Source organism: Rhinolophus hipposideros, assembly GCF_964194185.1.
Source record: "Rhinolophus hipposideros genome assembly, chromosome: 24".
NCBI lineage: Eukaryota > Metazoa > Chordata > Mammalia > Chiroptera > Rhinolophidae > Rhinolophus > Rhinolophus hipposideros.
In genome coordinates, this window is record NC_138070.1 from 14,658,661 (window position 1) to 14,673,113 (window position 14,453).

Sequence of the window (14,453 nt, forward strand, 5' to 3'; positions counted from 1 at the left end):
CAGTGGGAGACACCTGCCTGTTTGCAGAAAGCCCAGGTGCCCAGTGGAAAGGGAGTTGGTTTTAAATTCAGATAAGATCCGGATCACCCACTTAGTCAGCGGTACGTCCCCGGCGGGTGTCTTCACTTCCTGAGCCTTGGTTTCCTCATCTGTAAATGCGGATCATTATATCTACCCTGCACAGTTGGGCCGGAAGTTCTTGCGATGACATTTACAGTGCTTGAGACCTAATCAGGACTCAGCCAATGTCTCTTCCTGCTGCTTTCTCCATCATCTGTCCGTGATATGTGAAGGGTGGCTAAATCCTACGTGGTAGACACTGTCAGTGCCCCATCAATATGCCCCTGGCACTCACCATCCCAGTATAGCTGACAGTGACCTATAATAAACACCCAGGACGCCGCCTTAAGGTCCGTGAGGGAGTTCATCTCCCTGGGAGCCACCTTCAGCCAATGATGGGTAAGAGCGCAAAGATAAATAGTGCAGCTTCCTGCCCCTCCTGTGGGATACCTCTGAAGTGCGGTCTCCACCTAGGGTTTCCCAGTGGCATTAAGCTTCAGTTGTCCTCTGTAGTGACCTGCTTTTTAAAGACCTTGTATTGGCTCCTTCGTTTCCCTGTCTCACTTCCCCAGTCCCTTCCAGGTGTATCCTGGGGTCACCTCCCAAGCAAACCAAGGTTCACGTCCTTGGCTCTGGGAGAACCCAACGCACAGTATCTCGGGTCTTTGAGCATTTTGAATCCACAAGGGAAATGCTGCACGGAGTTCAGGGCCACTGTTCTTCACATGCAGGGTCTGAGAATGGTGGTGGTCCCTGGGATCATGCAGTCCACAGCCCGTGGACAATCACAGTGACCCTGGGTAGTCTTTCTAATGGCCAACACTTACTAAAGAAGAACAGCAATGGTAATGTCATCAACTGTTTCCTGCATGTCTTTAGTGCTAAGTATGTTATACATATTGTATGTCAATTAACCTCACCACAGCCTATGAGGGAGACGATACCTATTATCCTGTTTTGCAGGCAGAGACCCTGAGATATAATAAGATTCGGTCATTTCCAGGCCACGCAGCGGGGAGCAGAGTTGGGATTTGACCCCAGTCGTGTTTGACCTTGTATCCTAGTTTCCCACCTCTCTGCTAGGCTACAGGAGGCCTGCCCAATTCTAACACGGTTGAGCTCCAGAGACCCCATGCCAGCCACCCAAATTTCCCAGAATCCCTCTCAGGCCCCGCAGTAGGGGGTCCAAGGATCACAAAGGCCCATGCCCCACATTCTGACAATGTCAGTTCTCCATGGCCAGGCCAGCTGAGGTGGTGCATGACCTCAGCAGCTTGGGGCTTTTATCAGCAAGAGGCGAGCAGAGAAACTGCTCATCAACTCTCTTTGCTGGGGGCAGATGAAGAATAGCCCAGAATAAGCCACAAGTAATCTCTGAAGTTCTATCATCTCTTTATTCTGGGGCTTCACAAAAAGGAAGTAAGTGGCATCGGGCCTCAGCTTAAAGGCAGGTGTGGAAGAGTTCTCCTTGGTTTGAAAGAGCCCCCCCAATCATCCCCCCGGTAATTAGGCCAAGCTCCACTGCATTCAAGATGCCAGTGAGGAATGAAAGCAGTGAGCTGGAAGCTGTTAACAGCTACCTATAATCAGAGAGAGGCTGAATTACACAAAGAGCTGAACTCTCTGAAGAGAATTCAAACCAGCCATTTTTAGGCATCACCAAAGCCTCCTGTGGACTGGTGGAAATTCAGGCAGCTTGAATTAGGTGCTTCTCAGAGTAAATTGAAGAGTTTTCATCTTAGGAAGAAGAGGGCATCACAGCTACTCTGTAACAGGCACTGTACTAAGTGCTTTCTCGATTTTATCTCACTGGGAGGCCATAGCCACGTTTAAAGGTTAGAATTGTCCCCATTTTACAGATGAGGCACTTGAGGCTCCGAGAGAATGTGTAGCTTGGTCAAAGGCAACACAGCAAGTAAGTGAGAGAGCTGACATAGAAACAATGTCTGCCTGATTTCAAAACCCACATTGCTCCCACACCCTTCCTGGACTTTCTTAGGAGAGAAGAGCAAACCAATTCTCCCCCATCATCATGGAGGAGAAAAAAACTTCTAGCTATCATCTTCTTGGTTCTACCCAGCATAATTCATGAAGGTCCATATGTATTATAAAATTCAGCAATCCCAGACATATATCAAGGGCAAGGAGAGGCCTCCAGGCCTGGCAAAGAAAGAGCTAGAAATGGTCTATCCATCAAAATGTGACTTTCCATGATCATCTGAGGCTCCCCTCAGCAGAAGTGGTTAGAATGGAGTATCGGTGAGCTTAAAGAACAAGCATTGAACAAAATTTCCGTCCTAACCTTTGAAGACAAAAAAAAAAAAAGTGCCAGAACTAACAATGGTACACAAACACTACGTGAATTGTAAACCATAACTCAAGGATCTATTTTCTTCAGTGATAGTGCAAGCTTCATAATACTTTCACAAAGATAGAAAAGAAACACGAGGATAAAGCGTTGGGCCCTGGGAGAGACTGGTCTGCAGTCATGGGGCTTTAGGCAGCGCCAAAGGCCGGTCAGCACCATGGACAGCCACCCACGGGAGCGGTGTGTATACGTGGCTGTAATGAACCGTGCAACACAAATCTTGTAAAAATCTTTCAGGCAAACGACATGTCTTGCAACACCCTTTAAAGCCATAATGCTCTCAAATCTCTGGCAGGTCTCTGGCCCTGGGAGGAGAGCTACACTTGCCGACACATTTAACGAACTGCTGTGAAAAATGTAATCCAACCAAGAAGGAAATCCGTGTCTCGGTTCTTTTGTAACAAGAGCAATGAGTGCATGTGCCTGAGAGTCTGTGTCAAGGCAGAATAGCAGGGTGCCTGCAGACACTTGCTCTGCCAACTTTTTTAACGCTCTGGCTACTGTCGGGGCATTTCAGCACCTCAGAAACACGAAGGCTGGCTCCCTACACAAGGTGGATCTCCCCACCTGCCCGAGTGATGCTTGGGAGATAACAAACCTCCTTTGAATCTTCAGTCTTTGCTTCAGTGCCACTGCTCAGGGAAGCACAATTAGGCACAGTGTTAATACCAACTGAAGACACTCCAAACGGAACCTGGTTTCCATCCCATCTGCTTCTTGGGTGGCTTGCTCACTTCTCTGCCTGGTGGAATATAGGCGAGTCTCATGTGCCAGTGACTTGGAAGCCTCCTTTTTGGATTTATTTGTGTATAAATCAGATCCCAGGAATGGGAAGCCAGGGAAGCCACTGAGTCAGAGCAAAAACATTGGACATTCTGTATTGTTTAGTCAAGAAACAAGGCAGAGGAGAGGCCAGGGGTCAGGGAAGGAAGGAGGTAAGCTGGAGACAAGGAGCTGCCCCAGAAGAGAGAGGATGGGGTCCTGAATCCGGTAGAAGCGTGTCTATCGCACTGTAGTGAGTGAGCACCCAAACCAGGAGTCAGACACCTTGGGTTCCAGGCATGCTCGGTCCCTAAGAGGCACCGTGGTCTTGGAAGAATCATGCCTGCCCATCATTTCCTGAAATTACACCTAGGCTTTTGCACACACTATTTCCTTTGCCAACATCTCTCTCCTACTGCTTAGTGACTTGTCTTGCATCTGGATAACCTCCTCTTCTACACCAGGCAAAATCCTACGCATCTTTCAAGCCCCAGTCCAACAGCCTTCCCCAGGAGGCTCAATTTAGCCACTTCTGCTCTCTGGGCCTCCGTTTTTAAAACTGTAAAATGGAACATCAGCAAGGAAGGTGCTTCCAACACGGCATTCAACACATGACCTTTGCTGACCCTGGGCTTTTGCTCATGGCTGGATTACATGGCTCTCCCTTTCACCTAGACATCTCCTTAGAGTAAGATTCAGCGCCAGTGTTGCTCCCTTGGCTCCTGCAGACAGAGATCCCACAACCCCTGTACATACTCCCCATGCTTGAACAGATCCCACAGGCCCTGGGTCTGTCTCTCCACTAGACACCACAGGGGCTGCTCACGAGCAACCACCCAGCCCTCCCAATGCTACAAGGGCAAAACACACCCTATCGTAACAGGTCTAGGGGTCTTGGGTGTTGAGAGATATATTTCAGCTGATTGAAAAATCTCTGATGGTCCATGGGAGTATTATTATAATAGATGATATGAAGTGTGTGTGTGTGTGTGTGTGTGTGTGAGAGTGTGTGTGTGTGTGTCAGAAAGGGAGAAGGGGGAGGGGCGGGGGAGGAAGGGAGGCTGGGAGGGAGGGCTAGAGAGAGAGAGACCAGATTATCTAGCCAATCTGAACCTTAACCAAAAGGACGCCTGGCTAATATCTGGCTAATGACATACACAGCTCAATTCTTCTCTCACTCATCCTCATCCACTAGAATGTTTTAGTGGCAGCAGCTTTCCCTCAAAATACCCTGACTCTAAAGCCATCTCTTCACATGGTAAAAGTCACCATCAAAATAACATAAATATTGGCATAAAGGGATCAGTGATGAGGATGATAAATCTGCCATCAAATTAAAACCTCATTGCACTAACAGCCAAACCAGGAACCCTCTGTGTGAACCTTCTCCAGCCTGGATTTCACACACCACCCCTGTCCTCTGCCAGCGAGGCCTTCAGATCCATCGGGAGGGGGATAGGGCATCTCTTTGCGGGCATTAGCCCCTTCGCACACTGGCAGCCCTCTCAACCCTGTTGCAGAGCAAAGCTTGAATGGGGCTTCAAAAATATGGCATTGGCTAAACAGAACACATTAGTAAGCAAACCAATGGCGAATTTTTATAAATAATGACATCCACAGGTCATGGATGAGGTCTCTCTCTACCTGCAGATGGAGTTAGTTTCTGCCAAATCCACCTGTGTGGACAGGCTTACTTTCCAGGGGGGCCTTGTCAGTGTCACTGAGATCTAAGGGCTTCTTATTCAAAGTGTGACCCCTGGACCAGCGTCACCTGGGAGCCTCAGAAATACAGAATCCCACCCCAAGCTGCTGAATCAGAACCTGCCTTTTAACAAGATCCCTGTAGGGTTCACTGGCACATTCAGGTTTGGGAAGCGCTGGCCTCAGGGTGAGAGATGCAGTTGCCAGATTCCTGTTGCTGCCTCTGGATTGCATCCAAAGGGTACTCAGCCCTCCACCTTTGGTCAAAGCCATTAGCTCTTTATGTAGGTCAGAAGGTCACCTTTGATTAGACTGTGTGGCCGTGGGCAGGCTTACTTAAATTTGTTAAGCCTCAGTTTCCCTACTAAAATGGGAATAATTCACAACGGTAACATCCCCGCCTGAAAAAATTGTAGGGAAAATAAATGAGATCAGGCCTTCAGTGGGCTTAGCGCACAGCAGATTTGTGATAATCAGATATTAACTGCTATTAGACCCCCAGAGAGGGGACAAAGGGACAGTGTCCACAGAAGAGGGCTAGCTCCTGGCCTTTCCTATTCATCCCCCTTCCTCCCTTAGTTTGGAAACTAGAGAATTTTTTCAACAAGACTGAAGCACTGACAAGTGAGAGATAAATTCCTTCTATAGGAACATTAAAGACATAGGCGCTGGAATTGGTTTCAATCCTGTTGTTTATGTGGCATTGGGCCTCAGTTTCCTCATCTGTGAAATGGGAGTAGGTAAATAACAGTGCCTATTTCGAGGGTCAGTGTGAGCATTCGATGGACAATTCCCCATAAGGCACTGGAAAAAGGACGCATTGTTTGCTGTTGTCATTGTCATTCTGTTAGACACAGTCTGCTTTCAGAAAGGACAGGCTGAGCTCAGGCTCTAGCTTCGCTTGAAGGAGGAAGAGGGGTGCAAATGAGGACTGCAGGTGGTCCAGGAGGCAGCTGAGAAGGGGAGAAAAGAGGGCATGTGGAAACATGCCAAGTAGCTGGAGCCGAGGGCCCTACACGGGGTGGGGTGGGAGGCGAAGCTGGGGCAGGATCGTGGAAGGCAGCCAAGGGCTTGGGAGTGATGGGGAGCCATAGAAGGTGCAGGGCAGGTGTACAGGTAGGGGAGGGCTGTGACCGGCTGGCCAAGGGAGGAGCAGCGGAGAGGGCAGGGGCCAACTCACGTACACCTGCGGGCCGACTCCTGCGCCAGCTGCAGCCGGTAGACGGAGAGGCGGTTGGCACCGCCGCACAGGCTGCCCCTCTCGCCCTTGCATTCCATGTCGCACTCTGCTTCGCTCACGTTTGCCGCCTGGATCTTGTGGCCGCAGTAGCACTCGGCGCCGAACTCCAGCCCGGCATACAGGTAACCCCTGGGGGAGGCTGGTGTCAGGCCAGGGCAGCTGCCATGACAGACATCCCTGCGACAGGGAGACTCACGCAGCGTGGAGACCTGGGGGTGGGAGGGGTCTGGGGACCAGGACCACCAGGGACCACCCACCTGCCTTCATCCCTGCCTGACATCTTACACCCTCATACACCTATCCATATGTCATTCACGGTGTCATACAAGGTCTCTTCTGGGGTCTCTGGTCCCGCTCCCCGCATAAGAACACAGGACATGGTGAGGCCAAAAAGGAACACCCACGGAGCCATAGGTAGGGGAGTCAGACCACTAGAGTCTCGCTGGAGGCTGGGTTAGAGACACAGGAAGCAGGAGCCACACGATCTGTAACTTGCTGTCCACTTCTCTGCCAACCAACTAACTTCACTTGCTAGCTGCAATCTGCCCTGCTAACTGCAATCCGTGCTTGCTAGCTCAGCCACCACCTTCTTGCTAGCCCCCATTTCCTGCTAGCATAGCCACAGCAGCCATATTAGTGGCCAATGGCTCACTGGTTACAGCTGACGGCCAAGTAGCCACAGCTGATGGCCATCCAATTACAGTTGATGGCCATTTACTACCCGAGCCAGCACCTTTCTACGTGAGGCCGAGAGCCTGGAAACTGCTCTCCTGGCGCTGTCTCCACTCCATATTTAGACACACCATGTCCATATTGACTCCCATCTGTATACAACTTCCGTACATGGCACACTTCACACATACACACACACCCCTCACATCCCGTGGTACCCCCACCCGACCCCACTGTCTTGCTCCTCCCTGTCTAGAGCCATGAGCCAAATATCTCCCCAGAATCCAGCCCTTTATTCCAGGAAGCATCCTCGGGAATGACACTATATGTCCCTTGGGAGAAGCTGAAGCAAGAGGCGGCGGCAGGGGCCCTCGTATCCATGGAAGATGGCAAAATCGAGGTCACTTATCCAGCCAACAGTAAAAAATTCCTTCCCCTAAAACAAAAAAGTCCAAGCACTGCAAAGTTTTCCTTTTCTTTCCTTTTTTTTTTTCATAGCCATGGAATCTTTTCCTAAACAGGCCTTTTAGGGGACACTCTCCCTGTAAACAGGTGAAGAGGGTGTTGCTTGCTCTGGCTGCAGGGAGTGGGACGGAGGGCGGGGAGGAGGATAAGCCCAGCTCAGCCCTCACACCCGCCAGCCTCTTCGGGACCTCTGAGAGGTTCTCCAGGACCAGGAGGGCTCCTGAGGGAGCAGCAGCGGGACACGGGGCACACGAGGCAGAACCAAGGGGCTGCCAGCTCACACCTTCACTTCTGGGGGCCGGCTGGAGAGACAGACCCAGCCAGACTCAGACCTCTCCCCACCCCGGCTACTGACCGTCATGCTGATAGCTTTGCCAGAAGAACCTCTCAGAAATGAAAACCGGTCACAAAAATAACACCCCCGTGTTTTGCACTGCACTCAGAAAACACCCAGATGGCTTGGCCTGGCCTACGAACCCTCTGACAGGGGTTCTTTCACCTGGATGGCTGCTAGAATCACCTGGGGAACATCTATTTAAATGCCACACCTGGGTCCCATTTCCAGGGGGGTTTAGTTTAACGGACTCAGGTGGGACCTGGGGGGGGCAAGAATTTTTAGTTTCCCAGGTGATTCTGTTGTGCAGCTGGGCGTGAAAATCACAACGGCGATGCTCCGTCCATCTTCCCAGGACCCTTAGGGTCCAGATCCCCTGGGAACTTGTTAAAAAGGCAAATTCTCGGGCCCCACCCCAAACCTGCGGGATCAGAAAGTGGGGGTGGGGCCCAGCAATGTGTGTTTCGAAAAGTTCCGCCGCGGTGATGCGATGTACAGTCCAGGTTCAGAGGCCCTGTTCTCGGTGATCTGGGCCCCTCCTTCCCCCACCTCCCACCTGCCTTCCTCTTCATCCTCATCTCCCACCATGCTGTTCTTCCTCTGCCAACTCCGCCACCTGTCCCGGGCTTTCTGTTCCTTCCACATGCTGAGCTGAGTCCTGCCTTGGGGCCTTTATCCTTGCTGTCTCTGCCTGGACTCTGACTCTGCTCGTCACCTGGTTGGCTCCTTCCTGCCTTCTGGGTCTGAGCTCAGTGTCCTTCCTACAGAAGGACACCCACCTAATGTCACCCTGCTGCCTGGCACTCTCCCATTGCCCGGTTTTATTTCCTTACAGCTCTTATCACTTTTAAAATGATCCAGTTTATGTCTTCATTTCTCTTGTAAATGGCCTGTCTCCTGCTCTCGAATATCGTCTCCAAGTGGGCAGTGACCTTGTGGTGGTGTTGACCTCCCCATCCTGGGACAGGGGGCTTCTGGGGAGACAGACCCACCCAGGCTGATAGCACACCCCCTGGCTACTGGCATATAATGGGTGTTCTGTAAATATTTAATGAATGAGTAGTACACTCACCCGATTAATAACCCCTCCCAGTGGTTCCTCATTGCCTTCAAGGCCAATCCAGATGCTTTGGCTGACATTCGGACCCTGGGTCTGTGGACTTTAGCCAGCTCTGCAGCTTCCCCTCTTGACGACTCCCACTGGGCCTTCTGTGCACCCCCAAACTGCCTACCTGAGGACACTGAGTAGTTAGGACGTTCCCAGAGTTCTGGTCTTTGAGCATGCTGTTATTTCTGCCCTCCATGATTACCTAGGAAACTCCTATTCATCCTCCAAAACCCAGCTCAAGATTTCACCTTTGCAACTCTTCTTGAGTCCTCCTCGTGGAGCCCTTCATTCCTTCCACCTTCACAACCCCCTGCACATCGTACAGCACTCCCAGCTCAGCACCCATCACTCTTGATATCTCCATATCCCGGTTTCCCCCTCTGTGGAATGTGGATCCTATAACATTCCTTTCTCACAGGGGCCCTGTGGGGGTTAAATAATTAATCTTTGCAAAGTGCTGAGAACAGTGCCTGGCAGAGAGCAAGCACCCACTAAGTGTAAGCTGCTGCTATTCTATTGCCCAAGCCTGTTCATGCCTCTGTCTCCCCAGAGAGCTGGGGCTCCCCCCAAGGGCAGGGCTGTGGCAGACTCATCTCTGCGTCTTCAGCACCTTTCCAGGTCCTGGGCTCAGGACTTCAGTGGTGGATACTCTCGAAGCTGATTATAGAGGGGACAGCATTTCCTAATAAGGGGCAGAGGGAAGAGTGCCTTGGTCACCCACTTGCCCATTTCCTCTCCAGCCATGGAGCCGAGGTCCTTCAGAGTTTGTGACCTCTGGAGCCAGACAGATAGAGTCTGAAAGTAAATATGTTAGAGGCCTCTTCACAAGTCACATAGGTTAAGGGACCCAGGACACAAGGGAAGGAGAAGGTCAGTGTCGCCTCACGGTGCCCCCAGGGCAGCAATGTGGGTGCCCAGGCCTGGATGGAGGGTTCCGTCCCTGCTCGCCAGTCCTTGGGGGCCTCACCCACTCTGGGAAAGTCAGCTCCCTTCCCCAATGCACATTTGAATCCAAAATATCCTTTTCTTCTTAGGTTAAACAACACAATCTATAAGGTGAGTGTTTCTCCCTGGGAGAACAACAAGGGGTTTCTCTGCTGGGGAACCATTAAGTACCCAGAATACCCAGGCTCCCAGTTCACCTTCCCAGGACGTCTCCTGGACAAGCTTCCTGCTCAGACTCATGCGTGCATGCACATGAACACTCACTGCGCTTTTCCCACACACAAGCAAAATTCTAGACCCTCGCCCACGTAGTCACAGACTTCTGCACACACAGCCACCATTATTCAAATAGAACTGTGTGATGGCATTAAGCTCACAGATGAAACCAGCTGACCCAGCACACTGTGCATTGCAAATTCACTCCTACACACAGTCTCAACTATACACTCACAACCCCCATAGACCAACTCCCAAACAATCCTGCTCCTTTACATGCATTGTACACACACACACACACACACACACACACTCACACACACCCCTGGCATCACCCTTTCCTTCTGGTCACGTGCTGGCTCTCCATCACATCCTTCCACAGAAAAGGAAGCAACAGTACAGGTAGGAACCTGAGAAGGAAGGGGTCTGACATGAATGGACCCTGGGACATCGGGGCTTTACCGTTCTGCGCAGTTGTCCTGGCAACGGAAGACGGTCATCTTTTTGTAGTCGAAAAAGGACACGCCTCGCAGAGCCCGATTCTGGGTGTCATCCAGGTAGCAGCCGATGTACTTGGCTTTGAGGAAAGGAGAAAAGTCAGATTTGGCTGGGGACGAAGCTGAAAGGTTTACAGGAGTAACCAGTGTGGCCTCTGTCTGTGTGGCCTTGTTGACCTTTTGGTCCCAATTCCTTCCTCTAAGCAGAAAAGCGGAACCAAAAGAGACTGAAAGCCATGTGCATTAGCAAAACCTGCCAAAAACTGCATAAAGGCAGTGGAGTCCAATGGGTAAGGCTGTGGGCCCTGGAGGTCAACAGAGTAGAGAAAAGGACCCTCCTATGGCCAGGGTGAAGGTCAAAGCCTTGGCCTATACTGGTGACAACTGGGCTTGCAGGAACCCAAACCAAGGCCAGTCCCTAAGCACCAAGCTGATGAGACCCATATTAACACAGCTCTGAAGAGTTTGACATTGGACAGCATGCTCTCCTTTCTAGGCTGAAGATACTTATTTTTCCTTGGGAGGGACACTGGACTTGGATATCTCTAGGTCTGGGTGTTCATCTTACTTGTGTTACATTCTAGCACTGGCTTAGTGAGTTCAGGCTAGTTGACCTCCCCGAGGCCTAGTTCTCTTCATCGTGGGGATGAAAATACCAACCCAGTGAGGTTAAAATGGAATGACGTGTGTAAATGCTTTTACCAAAGTGTCTTGCATAAAACAGGCATAAAGTGAAGGGGAGTGGAGTAAGAAACTGGTCATTCACAGGGCTGTGTAAGTACTTTACAGTTTACCTATATTGTGAGCCAAGGTGAATGCTTCCATCCAAAGGAAAATTTTAAAGTCTGTAAAACAACTATCCTGTTTTAAACCATACACTTCATTTTCTTCAAGTAGTCAACATATTCCTGTACTTCATGGTGAATAGTAATTCTCACACATGAAGATGGCACTTCACAGTTTGTGAGGTCTTTTCTTGAGACCTATGTTCTTAAAATTATTATTAATTTGGACAGGCACTTTGCTAAGTGCTTTACACATCAAATCTTTACAAGGATCCTAGGAGAGAAGTACCAATATTGCCATTCTATACAGAAGAGGAAACTGAGGCCCAGAGAGGTTAAGTCACTGGCCCAAGGAAAAACAGCAGCTTGTACGTGTGGAGCCAGGATTGGCCCGGGCAATCTGATCTATGTTCTGAACTACTGCTTGCTTCTTCTTGGCTCTGGCGATCTTTGCCATGACCCACGTGAAGGGTGAAGCACTGGCACGCTCACGCTCTTTTTTATAGATGATTGAACAGAGGCCCAGAAAGATGAAAGGATCCACCTGAAACCTGCAGCTAACTGATGGCAGAACAAAAATTTAAATCCAGGTCTGTGGAACCCCCAAACCAGTGCTCTTTCCTCTGCTCCACTTGGAAGTAACTGGAAGTTGGAATGAGGATCCAGCCAACCCTTGGAATTTAAATGGCCCTCATAGGGAATGACTGAGGCAATTCTACATGCCGTTTGATCCCTTTCCCTGGCGAGGCTGCCGTTTATTAAACTGTGGGCTTCTTCCCCCCCATCCCCACTCATGGGGCAGAGCAGGGTCTAGCAGAGGATGCAGGCTCATCACATCGTGCCCATCAATGCTGCCCTGCTAAATGCAGGATTTGTCAGCCCTCCTGGAGATGTACCTCAACAACCTCCATCACCTTGAATTTCTGGCGTAAGACAGAGGGGATTTGGTCAACTAAGAACAGTCCATCTTTAAAAGAAACATCACCTCCCTGGAGTGGGCACATCAGAGAGTGACAGTTCTGGAGAAGCTCACGTCTTGTCATTATGCTTGTTCAACAACATATGTCCCTCCTGTCACAGATGGAATCCTGCCCTGTGACCTGCAGCATGGATGCCGTTTGCACCTGAGCAGGGAGAGAGGACATCCATGGGCCTTGTTGCTAAGGGCTTTACACCAGCTTCAGCTCAACAGCTCACTAGAGAACAGAGTGTCCAAGGATGCATTGTAGGGTGGCAGAAGGAGGAAAACAAGAGGGACGGGGAGGGAGAAACAGAAAGGAGAATGGGAAGGAGGGAGGGAGCGAGGCAGAGGAGAGGGACAGAGGGAGGAAGGGGGAAAAGGGTTAGACAGCATGAGGTCTTTGTCATCAGACCCACAGGCTGTGTGTGTGTGTGTGTGTGTGTGTGTGTGTGTGTGTGTGTGTGTGTGAGAGAGAGAGAGAGAGAGAGAGAGAGAGAGAGAGAGAGAGAGAGAGAGAGAGAGAGAAAGGAACAAAGATGGAGAGACAGAAAGAGACAGGAACAAAATTATGTTTTGAGCACGTACTATGTGCTATCAACTTTACTATGGGCCATGCCTAATGTTTTTTAATTCAACCCTAACATCCTTCTTATTAACCCATTTTATAGATGAGGAAACTGATCCTAGCGCCTATTCCATCTGTCTGCCTTAGAAGTGAATCATAATTTTGGCATATAGTATATATTCTAACAGGTAACCCCTCATGTTACTTCATGTTACACTTTTCTAAGTGGAATTAGAAGCTACGTAGTCTGCCCAAGTTCCTAAAATGTAAGCTCAGGTCTATCTTCCATCCATTTAACATTTGGGGAGGTGCCACTTCTTTTTGGCCCACGGGCTTCAGGATCATAAAGAGCCACACTGACCCCCGATGGGGAGGGATGCTCAGAACTTACTGGGCTTGGTAGTTGGTGTACAATGATTTCGAGTCGTCTCGACTTAGGGTGAGGGTAGGTACATTTGGCTACAGGTGCAAGAGTGGACTGTGTTAGATGAGATTTTATGTAATCAAATTAACAGGAGTGAGAGTATATGTCCCAGGCTTGTCCATGGTGGAGGGAAGGTGTGGACCGTAATGTACTGTGCGTGCTTTCAACGCACTCTTCCTCCTACTTTTCTGTTAACGGACCTCACCTGCCATGACAATGGGGAGACACTGACACTGGCAGGGCCGATCATTATTGTCCCTCCCACCCGCCAGTAATTGATTGCTCTTGGGAAGGGGCATAAGACCCACTCTTTGGATGCATATAGATTAAAGACGGGGGGACGAAATCAGTTTCTCTTGGCTTATGACACTGGCATTCTGTAAGTGCAGAGATACCAGCCAACAGCCACAATCCCTGGCACCAAAATTAAAAAGTGCTATAATGGGGGAAAGCTGGATACAATGCTACATATATACAATACATGCTTCGGAAATAAACACATAAAGGGAAAAGGCAGGAAACTAATACACCAACAGTGTTGACGGTGGCTGTTGTTGGGTGGTGGGGCTCTGTGTCATTTTTATTTTCATCACTCTCTTTTCCTAGGTATTATAATTTTTCTACAATGGGCATGTATGATATGATAATCAGGAAAAAGTTATTTTTTGAAAAAAATAATTTATCTTTTTACTTGCCTGTCTTCCTCCAGAGGGCTATGAATATTCCTCAGAGGGCAAAGCTATTTGAATCATTCCTCTGTTTCCACCTCCCAGCACAGGGTGGGGCACATAGTAGGTGTTCAGTAAATATGGAACGAAGGAATGAATGAATGAATGAATGAATGAATGAATGATGGGAGATGGTGATTGTATAGCTCAGTGGTTAAAAATAAGGACTTTGGATTCAGACAGAATTGGGTTGGAGTGTGCTCTGCCTCTCAGCAGCTGTGTGACATTGGGCAAGTTACTTAACCTCTCTGAGCCTCTGTTTCTTCATCTCTGAAAGGAGCTCAAATTCCTACCTCATGTAAGGCTTGAAAGAAGAGTATGGATGCACAGTCCCCAACCCAGACCAGACCCTCAATAAGCTGCAGAGATTACATCTTCAGCTGAAGGAGGTGGGGAATGGGTACCCTGCAGTCCCTTCCAAAAATGCGGACTCATCTCCCCATGTCTTCCTTCATGCCCAGCCCACGCCTCTCTGTAATTGGGGGGAGAATGGAAACAGGCCAGGCTTTGAAAATCAATCTGGATTTAGCTTCCGTCCGTGCTCCCGACTAACTGTGTTACTTTCGGCAAGTCACATCACCTCTATGTGCCTCTGTGTTCTCCTGCAGAATTTCAATATTAA

The 14,453-nt window shown here is 49.6% G+C and overlaps 1 protein-coding gene across 2 annotated transcripts in view; it reads right to left on the bottom strand.

Moving 5' to 3' along the window:
- WSCD2 (WSC domain containing 2) overlaps window positions 1-14,453 on the bottom strand; it is a 102,081-nt gene that overhangs the window by 28,333 nt on the left and 59,295 nt on the right. For both annotated transcript variants that reach the window (XM_081036651.1, XM_081036652.1), the window contains exons 3-4: window positions 10,334-10,448; window positions 6,076-6,260 (exon numbers count right to left, since the gene is read on the bottom strand). In XM_081036651.1, coding sequence (XP_080892777.1) covers window positions 6,076-6,260; window positions 10,334-10,448 — 300 coding nt within the window. The remainder of the gene's footprint in view (window positions 1-6,075; window positions 6,261-10,333; window positions 10,449-14,453) is intronic.